Source organism: Hyla sarda, chromosome 8, assembly GCF_029499605.1.
Source record: "Hyla sarda isolate aHylSar1 chromosome 8, aHylSar1.hap1, whole genome shotgun sequence".
NCBI classification, from domain to species: domain Eukaryota; kingdom Metazoa; phylum Chordata; class Amphibia; order Anura; family Hylidae; genus Hyla; species Hyla sarda.
In genome coordinates, this window is record NC_079196.1 from 155,039,402 (window position 1) to 155,056,327 (window position 16,926).

The window sequence follows — 16,926 nt, forward strand, 5'->3', positions numbered from 1 at the left end:
TGTGACGCCCAGACGTCTCCTCACTATATCAGCGCATTCTCATCCTCTATATGAAAACAATTATTATAAACCTGAGAGACACTGTATCTTCTAAATATAATACTACTATACACTATACTCTTTGATTATAAACCTTCCATACACTGTACCCTCTGAATATAATACTACCACACACTGTACATTCTGAATATAATACCAACACATACTGTACCCTCTGAATATAAATCTGCCACATACTGTGCCCCTGAATATAATACCGCCACACACTGTACCCACTGAATATACTACTACCACATACTCACATACTGCGCCCTCTGAATATAAATCTGCCACATACTGTACCCTCTGAATATAAATCTGCCACATACTGTACCCTCTGAATATAAATCTGCCACATACTGTACCCCTGAATATAAATCTGCCACATACTGTACCCCCGGAATATAAATCTGCCACATACTGTACCCCCGGAATATAAATCTGCCACATACTGTACCCTCTGAATATAAATCTGCCACATACTGTACCTCTGAATATAAATCTGCCACATACTGTACCTCTGAATATAAATCTGTCACATACTGTACCTCTGAATATAAATCTGTCACATACTGTACCTCTGAATATAAATTTGCCACATACTGTACCCCTGAATATAATACCGCCACATACTGTACCCTCTGAATATAATACTACCACCCACTGCGCCTTCTGAATATAATAATTAGAGATGAGCAAACTACAGTAAATTCAACTCGTCACAAACTTCTCTGCTCGGCAGTTGATAACTTTTCCTGCATAAATTAGTTCAGCTTTCAGGTGCTCCCGTGGGCTGGAAAAGGTGGATACAGTCCTAAGAGACTCTTTCCTATGAATGTATCCACCTTTTCCAGCCCACCGGAGCACCTGAAGGCTGAACTAATTTACGCAGGATAAGTCATCAACTGCCGATCCGAGAAGTTTGTGACGAATCGAATTTACTGTAAGTTCGCTCATCTCTAATAATACTACCACAAACTGCGCCCTCTGAATATAACGTTGCCATACAGTGCACCCTCTGAATATAATACCACAACCAAAGTAACACCCCTCAACATCCGTTAGCTGATGCTATTACGACGGGAGGGGGGTATTGGTGGTGTTGCTAGTGGATGATGGGGGTGCTACTACTCGGGGGGTGTTGCTGGAGGATGATGAGGGTGCTACTAGCCATCCCCCCTGGCAGTATCATCCATCGGCAGGATCATCCTCCTGGCAGGAGCACCGCCATCATCCACCATCAGGATCTGCTGATGGAGGTGCTGCTGGGGGGGGGGGGGGTGTTGCTAGTGGATGATGAGGGTGCTACTGCCAGGGGGGGAGCATTAGGTAGGCAGCAGTTCCCCCACATTAGGTAGGTCGCAGTTTCCCCACATTAGGTAGCATCTATTCCCCACATTAGGCAGCATAGATTCCCCACATTAGGTAGGTCGCAGTTTCCCCACATTAGGTAGCATCTACTCCCCACATTAGGTAGCATAGATTCCCCACATTTGGTACCAGTTCCCCCACATTAGGTAGGTACCAGTTACCCCACATTAGGTAGCAATTTCCCCACATTAGGTAGCACAGATTCCCCACATAAGGTAGCACAGACTCCCCACATAAGGTAGCATAGACTCCCCACACTTGGTAGTAGTTTCCCCACATTAGGCCGCAGGTTCCCCACAATGGGTCAAAGTCTCCCCACAATAGATCGCTGGTTATACCCCCCCCCCCCCCCCCACACACACACACACAACACAGAGAGACACACACACAAACACACACACACACACACAGTCAGAGAGACACACACTCACAGACACACACAGTCACACACACAGTCACACACACATGCACACAGTCACACACACACAGAGTCTCACACACACAAACATAGATAGAGACAGACACACACACTCACCCATCCAGCGCAGCGCTCCTTCTCACCGGGCGCCGTGCGAGTGACGTAACTGACGTCCTCCTGCGCGGCCATACGGTGTGACGTCAAGCCGGCGCAGACGTGGGAGCGGAGGCCGGGTACAATGCTGGCGAAGGTGAGGGGGGTGTGATGAGATGATGGACGGGCGCACAGTGCAGGAGAAAGAGGGGGGTTGCTGATGGACGGGCACACACAGCGCGGGGGGGGGGGGTTGTGCTGACGGAGGCCGGTCGGGTACAGATGGGGGAGGTGGTGTCTGTGTAGCTGGGGGGGGGGGGGGGGGTGCGGCTACGGAGCGTCTTGGTGTCACCCCATTAGGTTGGTGTCACCCGGTGCGGGCCGCACCCCCCGCACCCGGGTCGCAACGCCACTGCGTAGATGGACAAAACATGTACAAACAAGACTGAGATCAATATACAAGTGGAAAAAACACACACCGCCAGAGTCTCCTGAGCTTCCATGGACTTAATATTGAAGAGCTTGTTTGCAGGGGTAGTGTTTAGGGGTCTAAAAGCTCAATGGCACAATCTCTGCATATGTACCAAATATCCTGCATGTAAAGTATGTTAAAGCATACATTTATTAGATCTAGCTACATTACTAGATATTACTCTTTAGATTAGTTACAATACTTCGGTACATATAAGAGAAACACTCAGACATAGACAAAATATCCTAGAATTACATCCACTTCCATGCTGCACCCAGCAGTACAGGCTAAAAGCCTCTTCCCGTCTGTAATCTGGGTGGTCTGTAATGACATTATTTCACCTTCCTATATTGGAGACCTGCCTTTTCATAGGCCTAAAGTGGAATGGCAATACATGAAGCCAATGGCTCTTGAGCTCCGCTGCAGATTATAACCTCATCCTTAGGGCGGAGATAGAGATAAAAGTTTGCAAATGTCCTGTTCTAAAGGCACCAACTGGCTGTCTAGATTATAACTATTATGACATTCTGAATGAATAGAAGAGGTGCCTCTTTTGGGACTCATCTATCAGTGAAGTGAAGAACAGCTAAAAGCACCTTTTGTTCTAGAGAAGTCAGCATTTGTGCGTATTACACGGACAGACCATTTATTCCAAAGAGAAAGTTTTAAATTCTTACATGCTTTTCAGAAATCAGGCATATCACCCCTATCATGGGGTACTCTTTAGGATTGCAGGCCGTTGGAGCTTGACCAGGAGCCGTGGCAGCGGTTCCAGTAAAGGAAAATACAAAGAAAAAGAAAAAAAAACTCCAAAATGTGGCGTTATACACTGATGCCCTATTTCATATATGTACACATTTGTTTGCTGCTCAACTTCCCCCCTCCCCTTCTTCTTTTAATATCTGTAGCTATTTATATTTTTATTATCATTAATTTATTGTAGTTTCTATTTTAACAATTTAGCACATTAACAGTGTATTTATCAAACTGAGTTTTACATGTTTATATTATTATCCCAAATATGGGTTTATCCCTTATCTTTTCTAAAACTATTATATTAGAGTCCCCTTTTATTATCATTAATGTATTAAGTTCCTGCTAAACTTGATGCCTTTATATTACAGTAAAATATCAATCAATTAGTACTTGCCGCTCTTGAGTTTTGCGGAGATTCATCAGCCCAGTTTAGTTTCAGCCACGTATATCCTTAATGTTCTCTCCGTGATTGTTTCGTGCCTTAATTGTGCCAGTGAGTGTTGTCATAGGGCCACTGTTTTTTGCTTGATAGCGAGTCCTATCACTGAGCAAACTGTAACAAGCCGCAATTCGCTCCCCATACGTCACGTCAGTTCCGTGAGTTCATTCATTCATCTATTTTCTACTATGTTTACAAATAGTATGACGTCATTACGCTACTCACTCTGCCATTCAAAAACAATCACGAGTCTGAAATTGTTTCTTTTAAGCGTTACATTACAGTTTATGTCTTTTATCTATTACTCTGATTATACGATACCTGCTATGACTATATAGTATTGTTAGGTTTTATGTTTCAGTTGAATCATTTTACTTTTATTTCTCCAGAAAAACTATGTTCCTTTTACATCTGTTGTCATTTATATAACCTTGAGATTTTATTTATTTTACTCTATATGAGAACATTTTTATTTTCAACAAAATATGGATGCATGCCTTTATTGAAGTATGCTGTATATTATCCGCTTGTCTTTTTGGAGATTTTAAACATACTTATGTAATGTATCGCTGTTTTCCACACCCTCTGACTTTATCTGTTTGACGGTCTTTTTTAATATATATAAAGGCCATTCACTACCTATACCTCACATCTGCCATTGAAAAAGGGTAGGCTCATACCCGAAACGCATTTTGCTTTATGGATGTAACCATTTAATAAAGTACTGTTGTATTCAAGATACCAGCTAGTTTTCATGTTTTGGGATAGCGCCACAGCTTATCATTTGGCTTTCTTCTAATGAAATGGGATTGCCAAAGTCCAAATCTTTTAAAGTAAATTGCAAAGTTTCTTAACATTTTGTGTTGAGGACAATGAAGCCAAAATGGTGAAACAGTAGAACTCTTTTGACTGTCCATTTAAAGCCAAGTAGTAACTTCATATTTTAGAAATAAAATTTCAGATTTCAAGTTACAATGATAACTCTGTCTAGGTCTCATTCGACTTTCAGAGATGTACAGCTTGATTTTCAGTGAATGACATATCATTAAACCGCTATCATTTTATTCATGAATGTTTACTGACATATCATGGACATATTACCAAACCTGTTCTGGACCATTTGTTTTTTTTGATGAAGCAAATAAATCAACTGTATATTGCATTATTATGACCATTATTATTATTAACTGACTGTAGCTCTGTAGTAAATTACTGTGAATTCACCATCTATTCTCAACCAATGCTGCTTCTCCGTACATTAAGTATTTATGAACTACTAATATATTCATAATATCTGTTGCTGGTACAATTTACTTCTCATAAACGCTGATCAACAGTTACTGCAGGAGTCATATAGCCCCAGGGGAATACAAGGTTGAATAAAAAGGAGGGCAAACGGGGCACAATGGCAATCCATACACACCCAACTTTCTCATAAGGAGTTGCAGCCATTGAACTGCCTTTCCAAAAGACAAGATATTCAAGAGACAACATTTAATTAAAAGCATTTCAAGAGACATTATATTAAATAAATGTATATAGATGTATACATATCTCAGCCTTTTTAGGTCACTGTTATAGGCATATAAGATATGTAGCTTGTACACTGGCTTTTTTTTTTTTTAAAGCGGAGGTTTGCATTTATAGACAAAAGGCCACTTTGATCATCCTTTTCAAATTAGTCATCACATCGTGAAGGGTCTTAATACTATGAGAATCCATATCATTTCTGAAATGTCTGTATGAGAAACATAATAGGCGTTCCAAACATGGCTTCAACTCTTACTACAAGGAATATAAAAGCCCAAATACACTTCAGCTTTATGGTTATATATTAAAGGAGATATATAATGCATAAAAACATATCCGCTATCCACAGGATAGGGGATAAGTTTTAGGTCGCTGGGGGGGGGGGGGGGGGGGATAGGGGATATGTTTTTATGCATGATACTTCTCCTTTAAGAGCTACATTTATTCTAGTTGGAGGTTTGTCTGAAAACAAGCATTTCAACTGTTTGCACTGATGACCAGCTGAAACTGTAGATCTGGGCTTTAATACACACACCACTGGTGTGCTTGGCAAAACCTGATCTGAATTTTCCAATCCCAAAGTGTATTAGCTCTGTGAGTTACAGTTATCAGACACATGACTGTTTTCTATAAAACAAGTACTTTCTAAAGCCATGGCATGTAGCCCCCTGCTCTACACATACCACAGACTAAAGACTTGAATCTAAACTACCGCATATACTCGAGTATAAGCCGACCCGAATATAACCCGAGGCCCCTAATTTCACCTCAAAACCCAGGAAAAGTTATTGACTTGACTATAAGCCTAGGGTGGGAAATACATCATCCCTCCCTGTCATCATCCAGACCCCCGTCATTTTCACCCTGTCATCATCACCCTGTCATCATCACCCCATCATCACCACCCCCCCTTCATCATCACCGCCTGTCAATCCCTTTCAATGGTCTTCAACCTGCGGACCTCTAGATGTTGCAAAACTACAACTCCCAGCATGCCCGGACAGCCGTCGACTGTCCGGGCATGCTGGGAGTTTTAGTTTTGAAACATCTGGAGGTCCGCAGGTTGAAGACCACTGCGGCCTTCGTCATCATCCAGACCCCCTCTTTAGTTTTCTACTCACCTCCCCTCGGTGGGAAGGAAGGGTGAGCTGGTCCGGGCCATCTATGCTGCAGGGACCGTCCGGTGGGGAGGGTTAGTCGTTCCGGGCTGTCCATTTTCACCGGGAGGCCCTCTTCTCCGCTCCGGGACGGCCCCAGACTAGTGACGTTGCCTTGACGATGACACACAGGGACGTTCATGCGCAGGTACGTCTGCTGCGCACAGACGTCCCTGTGCGTCGTCGTCAAGGCAACGTCACTATGTCAGGGCCAGCCCGGAGTGGAGAAGAGGGCCTCCCGGTGAAAATGGACAGCCCGGAACGACTAACCCTCCCCACCCGGCGGTCCCTGCAGCATAGATGGCCAGGACCAGCTCACCCTTCCTTCCCACCGAGGGGAGGTGAGTAGAAAACTAAAGGGGGGTCTGGATGATGACGAAGGCCGTAGTGGTCTTCAACCTGCGGACCTCCAGATGTTTCAAAACTACAACTCCCAGCAGGCCCGGACAGCCGATGGCTGTCCGGGCATGCTGGGAGTTGTAGTTTTGCAAAATCTGGAGGTCCGCAGGTTGAAGACCACTGAGAAGGGATTGAAAGGCTGAGAGTTCACTCGAGTATAAGCCGAGGGGGGGGCGTTTTCAGCACGAAAAATCGTACTGAAAAACTCAGCTTATACGGTCTTGCACAGAACTTTCATTTAAAATTGTACTACTAAATATCTAGCCCATAGTTTCCACTTCAGTTTATAGTAATAAAAATAGCCACTAATGCAGGATAGCCTTCACAATATACTTTCTAGAAAGGTTTAAAGATAAATGAACGCCTATCTGTAATACAGGTTTATCTTCTTTCTCTGTTAAAATGGAAATTTCAGAAGTAATAAGGACATTGCTGCTTTCTTGTTCTTTAGACTCTCGGTTTGTCAACCAAAGGGATTGCTAACTTCCAAGCGGATTCAACTAAGGTAACAAATGGATTTGTTCCTGAATCAATTTCTTCAGTGGGAAAAAAATGAGAATAATTTTGGCTCACCTTCATAAAAACATACGAAGAGCTGCTAAATTTATTCCATTGATACTATTTTTAACCAGCTCACCTTGACGGGAGAATATTGATTTATGTTTTAATAAAATCTTTGACTTGAACTTTTTATTTAGTTTAATTAAAGTTAAGAGTAATCCCAGCAGGCCTGCACCCCCCTGTGCTGAGCCCTCTAATGTATTTTCCTACAGACAAAACCAGGAATCTTTGATTCCTGCTTACACATCTGACACAAGATAGCAAAGTTACATTAATATTCATTACTAATTATCCGGCTCCGTCTCTTGAAAGAGCAAGGATCTGCCTCTGCCCTTTGCTGCTTCACTGTTATCCACTGACTAAAGGTTTCCTTCCTTTAAACTTCAGAAAAGTTTCTAAAACTCATATAGTATACGGCGGGGTGAGACGGATATGTAGGCAGTTTTTCTATGTTGGATTATTAAACATTTAACAGTAAATATTTAAGAAATGCCTTCATTACACAATTGTTACCTCACCATTTACACAATCTCTGGATACAAATTTAAATGGGGATCTTTCTATTGCTAAAAGCAAACAGAGATTCTGGGATTATAAAAGTTGTATTTGTAAATGTATAAAAGAAATGTTTTACTTCTTTAAAGTATATGGATCTAGTGGGAAGACATTCATGTGAATTGGCACCATATTATATATATTTTCACTAATGCAACCTCCCCCGGTAATATCAACTGTTTGCTGAAAGGATTAGATCAGCTTCAGTTATACCAAGTGTTGTAGTGAAAAAAAAACTTTCCATTCCTGGTAGCACCCTGTGAGATCTACAGTCAATTCTACTACTCCAAAAGAAATACAATGCCACTTGTGAGAAGGTGAAAGGTATCGTGGTGGATAGGCGATATGTGTCACCAAGGCTCCTGGCTTTGGTGAAGTAAGAGCCGGTATTCATTCAGTGTCTGTGCTGCGATGCAGTCTGACACTATGGCCGTAGTATGGCTGAAAGGCCAATCCGGGATGGCTCTTACTGTCATTCCCCACAATCCAGGTCGCCTTTTGTTGGCCTTAAAGGCAGCCTGCTTCACCAGCTGAGGGGGATTTGCTATTTGCAGCTCACACTGCCAGAGAGAGCTGAGAGTGGAGTTCTTCCCTACATTTGCTCCAAGGTTGGAAGCTGGTGAGCAGCCTGCCTTGAGGCCTGGAAAAGACTTGCTTGATGCCGCATGGCATGGTCTGAGGTGTGAACAAGCACCTAAGGAATACAGGTGGACTTTTGTTACGTTTTTCTTTGTTCTGCATTTAAAGACTGTTTGCTGTGTGACAATTGTGAATTAAACACTGAAATTTGATTTGGAAAATACTGTTTCCTTGCCTCTATACTGCAACCGCACTTATTTGCAAGAGTAAGTCATCACACACTAAACATGCAGATATTGCCCTACAGCTAGATTGTATTGAGCACCTTAACTGTATCATCAGTTTTGGATCAGGATGACTATACAAAACACAAGACAGCATAGCTGTCAGCTGCTGTATGCTCCATAGGAAGTTCTTTTCTTTTGACATTTATGTCTGGCCACAGTGCTCTCTGCTGACACCTCTATCTGTCTCAGGAACTGTCAAGAGCAGGATAGGTTTGCTTTGGGGATTTCTCCTGTTCTGGACAGTTCCTGACATTAACAGAGGTGTCAGCAGAGAGCACTGTGGTCAGACAAAAAAGAAATAAAAAAATAAAAGCACTTCCTGTGAAGCATACAGTAGCTTATAAGTACTGGAAGGATTAAGATTTTTAATTAGAAGTCATTTACAAATCTGTTTAACGTTCTGGCACCAGTTGATTTAAAAATAATTTTTCCATCGGAGTACTCCTTTAAAAGGCAAGGAGTAAAAAAAATGAAATGAAAACACAAAAATGAAATATCGCTGCGCCTTCAAGGGGTTAAGCAGTTTAATAAATTCTGCAATTATCTATGATATCTATTAAAGGAACACTAAACCTAAAAAATGAATGACAAAAGTAAAGTACAGACAATAAAGCTGTGCCACCCACCCCCCATTTGTCATTCTGTAGGATTCTCTGTAGATTCCATGTTCCTGAAACAATTTGTTTTGCAGAAATTTTGCAAAGAACACATGGATTATCTTTTATCTTAATTCATACGTTTTTCTCTCAAAGACACCTAAGTGTGAACTGTAACCTTATCGAATCGGGCTTTACCTGTCCCCTATTGTTGATCAGAACAGCTGGGGGAGCTCCTGCAGCAGCTAGTTGTTATAGCCAGACTCAGCACTGACATGAAACACGGTGGCTAATCTTGAACATGCATAGGAGAATTTTTTATATATTTTTTAAATTTCTTTGTTCATTTCAGACAAAATAGATTCAATGTAAAGGAAACATTCCTGTGATTTATTTTTGTGTGTATTTTCTTTGTTCATTTAAAACACGAACATTGATATATATGTATATATCAATCATAAAATTCCCACATAAAATGTAAGCATGCAGCATTCAATATATGGGGCTACAGTATTTTCTCAACCATTATGAACCACATGGCAAATGTGATAAACAACGTGAGGTTGATGGGAAATGACTGTTCATATTTTACATTAAAGCTGAAAGTAATTACAACTTGTGCCTTATCAACTGTGTCCAATAACCACACTGGAAATTAGAAAGGTGACATTTCAGGACACTACTTAGTGTTCTGATCGCCTGCCAAACATATCGACAATAATGTCAATGTATAAACGTCCAGAGACAGCCGATCCTGTCAACCTTCATTCTGTCAGAGACAACCTTTCATCAAGTGATGGTAATCAATTACCAAACTTCATTAGCTATGGAATGTAATCGGGGGATTGGGGAATGATTGTTATATGGCGACGTTACATAAAATTCTATGCATTCCCATTTTAATAACATAGTGATACCTTTACTATGTTTAACACATTTTATGAACATCATTTGCAAAACTGATCTGATCTGGAGTATGGATTTAATCACTTTAATTCAATTTATAACAGTATGTATATATTGCAACATGACCACATTTTACAAGGATCTGAAACATGACAGCTGCACTGTAAAAAGTTTTATAATGTACATTGAATTTTACATGCCTACAGTTCATATGTTTGTAAGGCTTCATCCCACAGACATTAGATGAGTAATACGACATTATATGATGACTAATATATAGAATGAGAAACAAAGAATGACATTTTATTAATACCAGGGAATGTTTTTTTTTCCTTTTCTGTTTTTTTTTTTCAATAGGGTTCGGGCTGCATGCAGCCATCACTATAAAGAGTTAGTTTCATACAGCTGAATACAGCTAATGTTAAAATCAATAGGAGCTCTAGAAATCAATATGCAATAAGGTTCCTCTAACATTAGCTACAATTTCCAATACAACTAAAAAAGCAATTGTCGACATACACTGGCCAAACATATGCCAAAACGACTACTGTCTGGCTATTAATATGAAAGGACGCGTTGGCACCATATATGCTATAAGTGTATACAGTGATACCACTATATATACTATACAGTAAAGTAAAGGGGTACGCTGGTGGAACAATATGGAAGTTTTAAATTGTGTGCAAAGTTGAATTCTGATCTGTATACTTGAGAGAAACTGTTTGAAACCAGAGTTAAAGGGGTACTCCAATGAAAAACAATTGTTTTCAAATGTAATGGTGCCAGAAAGTTTAACAGATTTGTAAATTCTATTTAAAAATCTTAAGCCTTCCAGTACTTATCAGCTGTTGTATACTCCAGAGAATGTTGTGTAGTTCTTTCCAGTCTGACCACAGTGCTCTCTGCTGCCCCCTCTGTCTGTGTCAGGAACTGTTCAGAGTGGGAGAGGTTTGCTATGCGGATTTGCTCCTACTCTGAGCAGTACTTGACACGGACAGAGGTGTCAGCAGAGAGCATTGTAGTCAGACAGAAAAAAACTATACAACTTCCTCTGTAGCATACAGCAGCTGATAAGTACTGGAAGGGTTAAGATTTTGAAAAATAAGTAATTTACATATCTGTATAACTTTCTGGCACCAGCTGATTTGAAAACATTTGTTTTCCCCTGGAGTACCCCTTTAACTCTGACATCAAACCGTTTCTCTTAAGTCTACAGGATCAGAAATGGACTTTGCACACGATAAAAACTTCTGAGAAAATGTACCTGACCATAAGCACTTCTCACAAATTCTCGATACTCATTTTATATTTTATATACAACAAGCACAAGTTTAATGTAATTAAAAATACAGAAGCAACTTACGTAAAAAATGGCATTAGTTGTATTAAGCTTTCTTTATTAGGCTTGGCAGCAAACTCTGGCACTGTCTGTATGACTTTGTTCATGACATTTCTTAAGTAAATTTGGAGTTGCTTCCGTCGTTCTTCTACAAACTTTGCATCCTGAAAAAAAAAAAAAGACAAAATATGTATGTTAAAATACTTTCAAAGGCAAAACGGAGTTATAGACTGCCAAGAAGATGCACATTAAATGACCCCTGCCGAAATTCAGTGCACGCACTCAGTCCTTCAGGACTAGGTGCACACAGGAATAGTGGATTCCCAGGAGGAAGATGAAGATTTTTACAATGTCAGGGTATAACAAGTTAGGTACCTGCATTACTACAGGTGTTACTAGTGTCCAGGCTAGTGTGGCAGCCATTTGTACAATCAGTGCACACACAACATTAGTCTTCTGGCAAGGATTTGCTGCACAGGATGAAATGGCAGTAAATAGTACAACCATAGCAAACTGAATTTCCAAACTATTCATTTATTTATTTGGCTTAAATGGTCACTTATCATTCAACAAAGCTTTCAGGTTAAGCCAACTGTGTGCATGAGGAGTAACACTATTTCTGGCCATTATATATCTTGCATTTTGATTTTTTTAAGCTGTCCTGGAGCTTATGGGTTGCTATGATGGCTTCCATTAGTATAGCAGAAGCAGCATGGAGGACCTTATAAAAGGAAGCTAGAAGTGCAAGCTGTAAATCAAGAAGTAGGGAGAAACATAGAGGGAGATTTATCAAAACTTGTCCCAGAGGAAAAGTTGCCCAGTTGCCCATAGCAATCAATAAGCTCGCTTCTTTTATTTTTAACAAGGCCTCTGCAAAATGAAAGAAGCAATCTGATTGGTTGCTATGGGCAACTGGGCAACTTTTCTTTGCACAGGTTTTGATAAATCTCCCTCATAAAGCCTACTAGAGCTTTTAGAAGTTTCTCTGTGTCTCCCTATTTCACTCTGTAGCTAACTCCTCTCCCCTCTCTACTCTCCATGGACTTCTAGACTTCTATGGGCAGAACTTAATTCGATCCCTCAGTATGCTCATATGCCTTGAATTATATTAAGGAGGGAGGGGAGAGCAGAAAAGTAGTCTGATATTTGAACAAAAGAGGCAATTTTCTCTAATAAGATATATTACAATGTTTCTTACATTCACTTGTTCTATTGATGTTTGCAAAGTTTGCTTACATTTTATCAACCATTTAAAGCTAAAATTAATTATGTTTCAGCAAACTTTGCAAGTGAAAATCTAGTAGGGTCAGAATCAAGAAAACATTTCTTATCTACGATGGAGAAATTATCATGCAAGGCATTTATTTAAAAAGTGGATTATTTATTAACTAATGAGTAAATATGGCACTTATACATATATAGATTTACTATATCTTATTACAATGATTAGTTTATATACTATGGAGGCGTTTTCTTAGGAATGGTAGAGGTACCATTTTGCGTATATGTAACTTTTTAATCCCTTATTTTTATTTTATTTTTTTATTTAATTTGACAAAAAAGCTGCAATTTTGGACTTTTTACGCTGTTCACTGTGCGGGTCCTGGCGAGTTAAGTACCAGGTCACCAGGATGTACATTTATGTTCCGTGTCCTTAAAGGGGTTATCCAGGGAAAAAAATTTTTTATATATCAACTGGCTCCAGAAAGTTAAACAGATTTGTAAATTACTTCTATTAAAAAAATCTTAATCCTTTCAGTTCTTATGAGCTGCTGAAGTTAAGTTGTTCTTTTCTGTCTAAGTGCTCTCTGATGACCCCTGTCTCGGGAACTGTCCAGAGTAGAAGCAAATCCCCATAGCAAACCTCTTCTACTATGTGCAGTTCACGAGACAAGCAGAGATATGAGCAGAGAGCACTGTTGCCAGACAGAAAAGAACAACTCAACTTCAGCAGCTGATAATTATTGGAAGGATTTTTTTAATAGAAGTAATTTACAAATCTGTTTAACTTTCTGGCACCAGTTGATTTTAAAAAAATAAGATTTTTCCTGGAATACCCCTTTAATGTCAGGATAATCCCATCTCACCATCTCAGGCCTAGTCAGACCATACAAAATAATGGATTTCATCTTGCTTCCTTATCTAAGATGGCCGCCTCCTTCTCCCATCTGGTCAGTTGTCCTAGCATCCTCCAGGTTGGCTGGTCTCCTGACACTCCTTCCTCCGTGCACTCCCGTTGACTTTATCTGGAGCCACTGATGCTCAGATGATGGTTGTGTTTATGATGACTGAAGGAGTGTCCTTTATAAATGTGGGTGTGTTTATCCTAATTCAGGATGTATTCCCTATCTATGAATATACATATATGGTTTACCATATGGGTTGGTTGAATATGCATTAACTTGTGGGTGTAGGCATTATGTACTCGTTCCTGATTTGAAATTACCACCCATCCACATATGGCCTTGTTCTTCCCTACATCACATGTGTACTTGAAATAGAATGGCAATATGTCATAGATTCCATATCTATATATACAATACTGTGATATTCTTGAAACAGCTGCTGGTGAGCTTGTTATTTCAACACGAGGTTACCATAACTTTAATACATATATATTCAATGATATTGTATATTGAAAAATAAATACATCTCATGATATTTTACAGGGTTGTTTCAGAAAAAGGCACAAGGATTACTGCAAGGGACTTACATAGAAATTTCTAAAACAAATTAGCCACATGTAAATCCTAAGGCTATGTTCCCACACAGTTTTTGGGCCTAAAAAATGCTATTGGAGTCGTATAAAGAAATTAATAAAGGAATTTGTATTATTATTAATAAATGTTTTAGGCAGTATTTGAGTATATTTTTTTTAATCAACTGATGCCAGAAAGTTGAACAGATCTGTAAATTACTATTCAAAATTCTTAATCCTTCCAGTACTTATTAGCGGCTGTATACTACAGAGGAAATTCTTTTCTTTTGGGATTTATTTTCTGTCACAACAACAGTGCTCTCTGCTGACAACTCTGTCCATGTCAGGAACTGTCCAGAGCAGGAGAAAATCCCCATAGCAAACATGTGCTGCTCTGGACAGTTCCTAAAATGAACAGAGGTGTCAGCAGAGAGCACTGTGGTCATGACAGAAAAGAAATCCCAAAAGAAAAGAAATGCCTCTGTAGTATACAGCTGCTAATAAGTACTGAAAGGATTAAGAATTTTTTATATAAATAATTTACAAATCTGTTTCACTTTCTGGCACCAGTTAATTAACTAAAGAATTTGCTGAAAATATTGCTTATCAACATCTTAAAAGACCATAATAATGAAGTATAGTATATGTATGCATTTTAATATGGTTAGTGTTCAGAGCTCTGTCATCCATCATCCATTCATAAAATTCATAAGTGCTGGTATCAGACCAATTAAGACCATCAGTAAAGAGTATTCAGCACTAGGCACTGTCACCTGCAGCGGCAATACAAGAAAGGCTGTCAATGAGTCTGCAAGATTTATACATTCAACACTCTGTATCTTTGGAAAGATCAATACCAGGAAGGTTCTAATGATGTAGCATCATTAAATTTACTACTTTCCGATGCCTGTTGGAAGCAATTTTGAAAAAGCCATAAAAACAAAACACTACAATATACAGATCACTGAGTTACTGGTCAGAGAAAAATACAGCGCTCAGTATGAAAGTGATGTAAAATGTACAATATGTGGGTGTCTAGAGAAAAGAAAAAAAAAACAACAACGTGCGCTTCTAGGGGATTTGGCTGACTTTGGAATGTGTAGTAATTATGTTGTCATCAATTAATTAGTGACATGAGATCAATCCAATGACAGCTGGTAGGACAAACAGAAGCTTCGTAGACCAGCCCAAACAATGTACCAAGCAATAAATTGGTAGATTCACCCACTGGCAATAACTGATCATATCTTCAAGCAATGTTGAAAGAAATCATACGCTTCATAAAAGTACACAATAATCTGCTTTATTCACCTTCTTCCAACCACATATACCTTGACTTGTATTAACACAATTTAGCCTACAGAATGTCTGACATCAAGTATACAGTGCCTTGCAAAAGTTTTCACCCCCCCCCCCCCCCCTTAACTTTTTTTTGTATTTTGGTACATTACAGCCTTAACTTCAATGTTTTGTTAATCTGAATTTTATGTGATGATCAGAACACAATAGTCTAAGTTGGTGAAGTGAAATGAGAAAAATATATAAATAAATAGAAAACAGAAAATTGGCATGTAGGTATGTATTCACCCCCTTTGTTAGGAAGCCCATAAAAAGCTCTGGTGCAACCAATTACCTTGATAAGTCACATCATTTGTGAAATGATGTCCACCTGTGTGCAATCTAAGTGTCACATGATCTGTCATTACATATACACACACCATTTTTGAAAGGCCCCAGAGGCTGCAACACCTAAGCAAGAGGCATCAGTAACCAAACACTGCCATGAAGACCATATAGTAAACAAAGAGTTAAACCTTGAAGCGCACTAAGGTGTAAGTGTGTTAAATATGGAGGCTCCACTCCATCTCCAATAGTAACCAGTGATAGACATAAATGACACTTGACAATCAAATTCATTTTCTTAATGCTTTTTTAGTATTCAATTTTCATAGTACAAAGATCGATCCACAGATCACCAATATCATATTCTTAAATAGATACAAAAGTTTTTCACCCAAAGTGCTCACTAAATATGCCCGACAATCCTTGTTCGGCCACACCGGATAAGCTTCACCCTTTCTTGGGCATCCCGGAGCTGACCTTCCTTCCTCTCAGGAAGGGGTAGACAGGTGAGTAGTTGCTGGACACTTCCAAAGCGACTTGGAGCGGTGATTGCCGCAAAAGGTGGCTCTACAAAGTATTAACTTAAGGAGGGAGAATAGTTATGCACTTTTTCTGTTATTTTGTCCTATTTGTTGTTTGCTTCACAATAAATAAATAAAAAATAAAAATCTTCAAAGTTGTGGGAATGATCAAAATGCTCAAACAATCCATGTTAAAGGGGTACTCCAGCCCTAAGACATCTTATCCCCCGTGTGACGTCACGCTCCACCCCTTCAATGCAAGCCATAGGCTTGCATTGAGGCGGTGGATCTTGACAACACACGGGGCGGAGCCGTGACGTCACGATACTCTGGCCCTGTGATCATGATTCATCAGACCCGGAGGGATGTTCACTCCGGAGGCTGATGATAGTGGGGTGCTGCATGAAAGATTGCGGGGGTCCCCAGCGGCAGGACCCCCGTGATCAGGCATCTTAAGACATCTTAAGATGTCTTAGGGCCAGAGTACCCTCTTAATTCCAGGTAGTGAGGCACCCCAATGGGAAAAAAGTCAATGGGAGTGAATACATTTGCAAGGCACTGTAGCCAATGTAAAAAAGGTTCAGTGT

The 16,926-nt window shown here is 39.8% G+C and overlaps 1 protein-coding gene across 6 annotated transcripts in view; it reads right to left on the bottom strand.

Moving 5' to 3' along the window:
- The window catches only part of SNX29 (sorting nexin 29), an 819,108-nt gene that overhangs the window by 88,888 nt on the left and 713,294 nt on the right, over positions 1-16,926 (bottom strand). For 5 of the 6 annotated variants that reach the window (XM_056534825.1, XM_056534821.1, XM_056534824.1 and 2 more), the window contains one exon: positions 11,522-11,661. In XM_056534825.1, coding sequence (XP_056390800.1) covers positions 11,522-11,661 — 140 coding nt within the window. Of the gene's footprint in view, positions 1-11,521; positions 11,662-16,926 lie in introns of those variants that run through there. The other variant, XM_056534827.1, reaches the window with a different exon arrangement.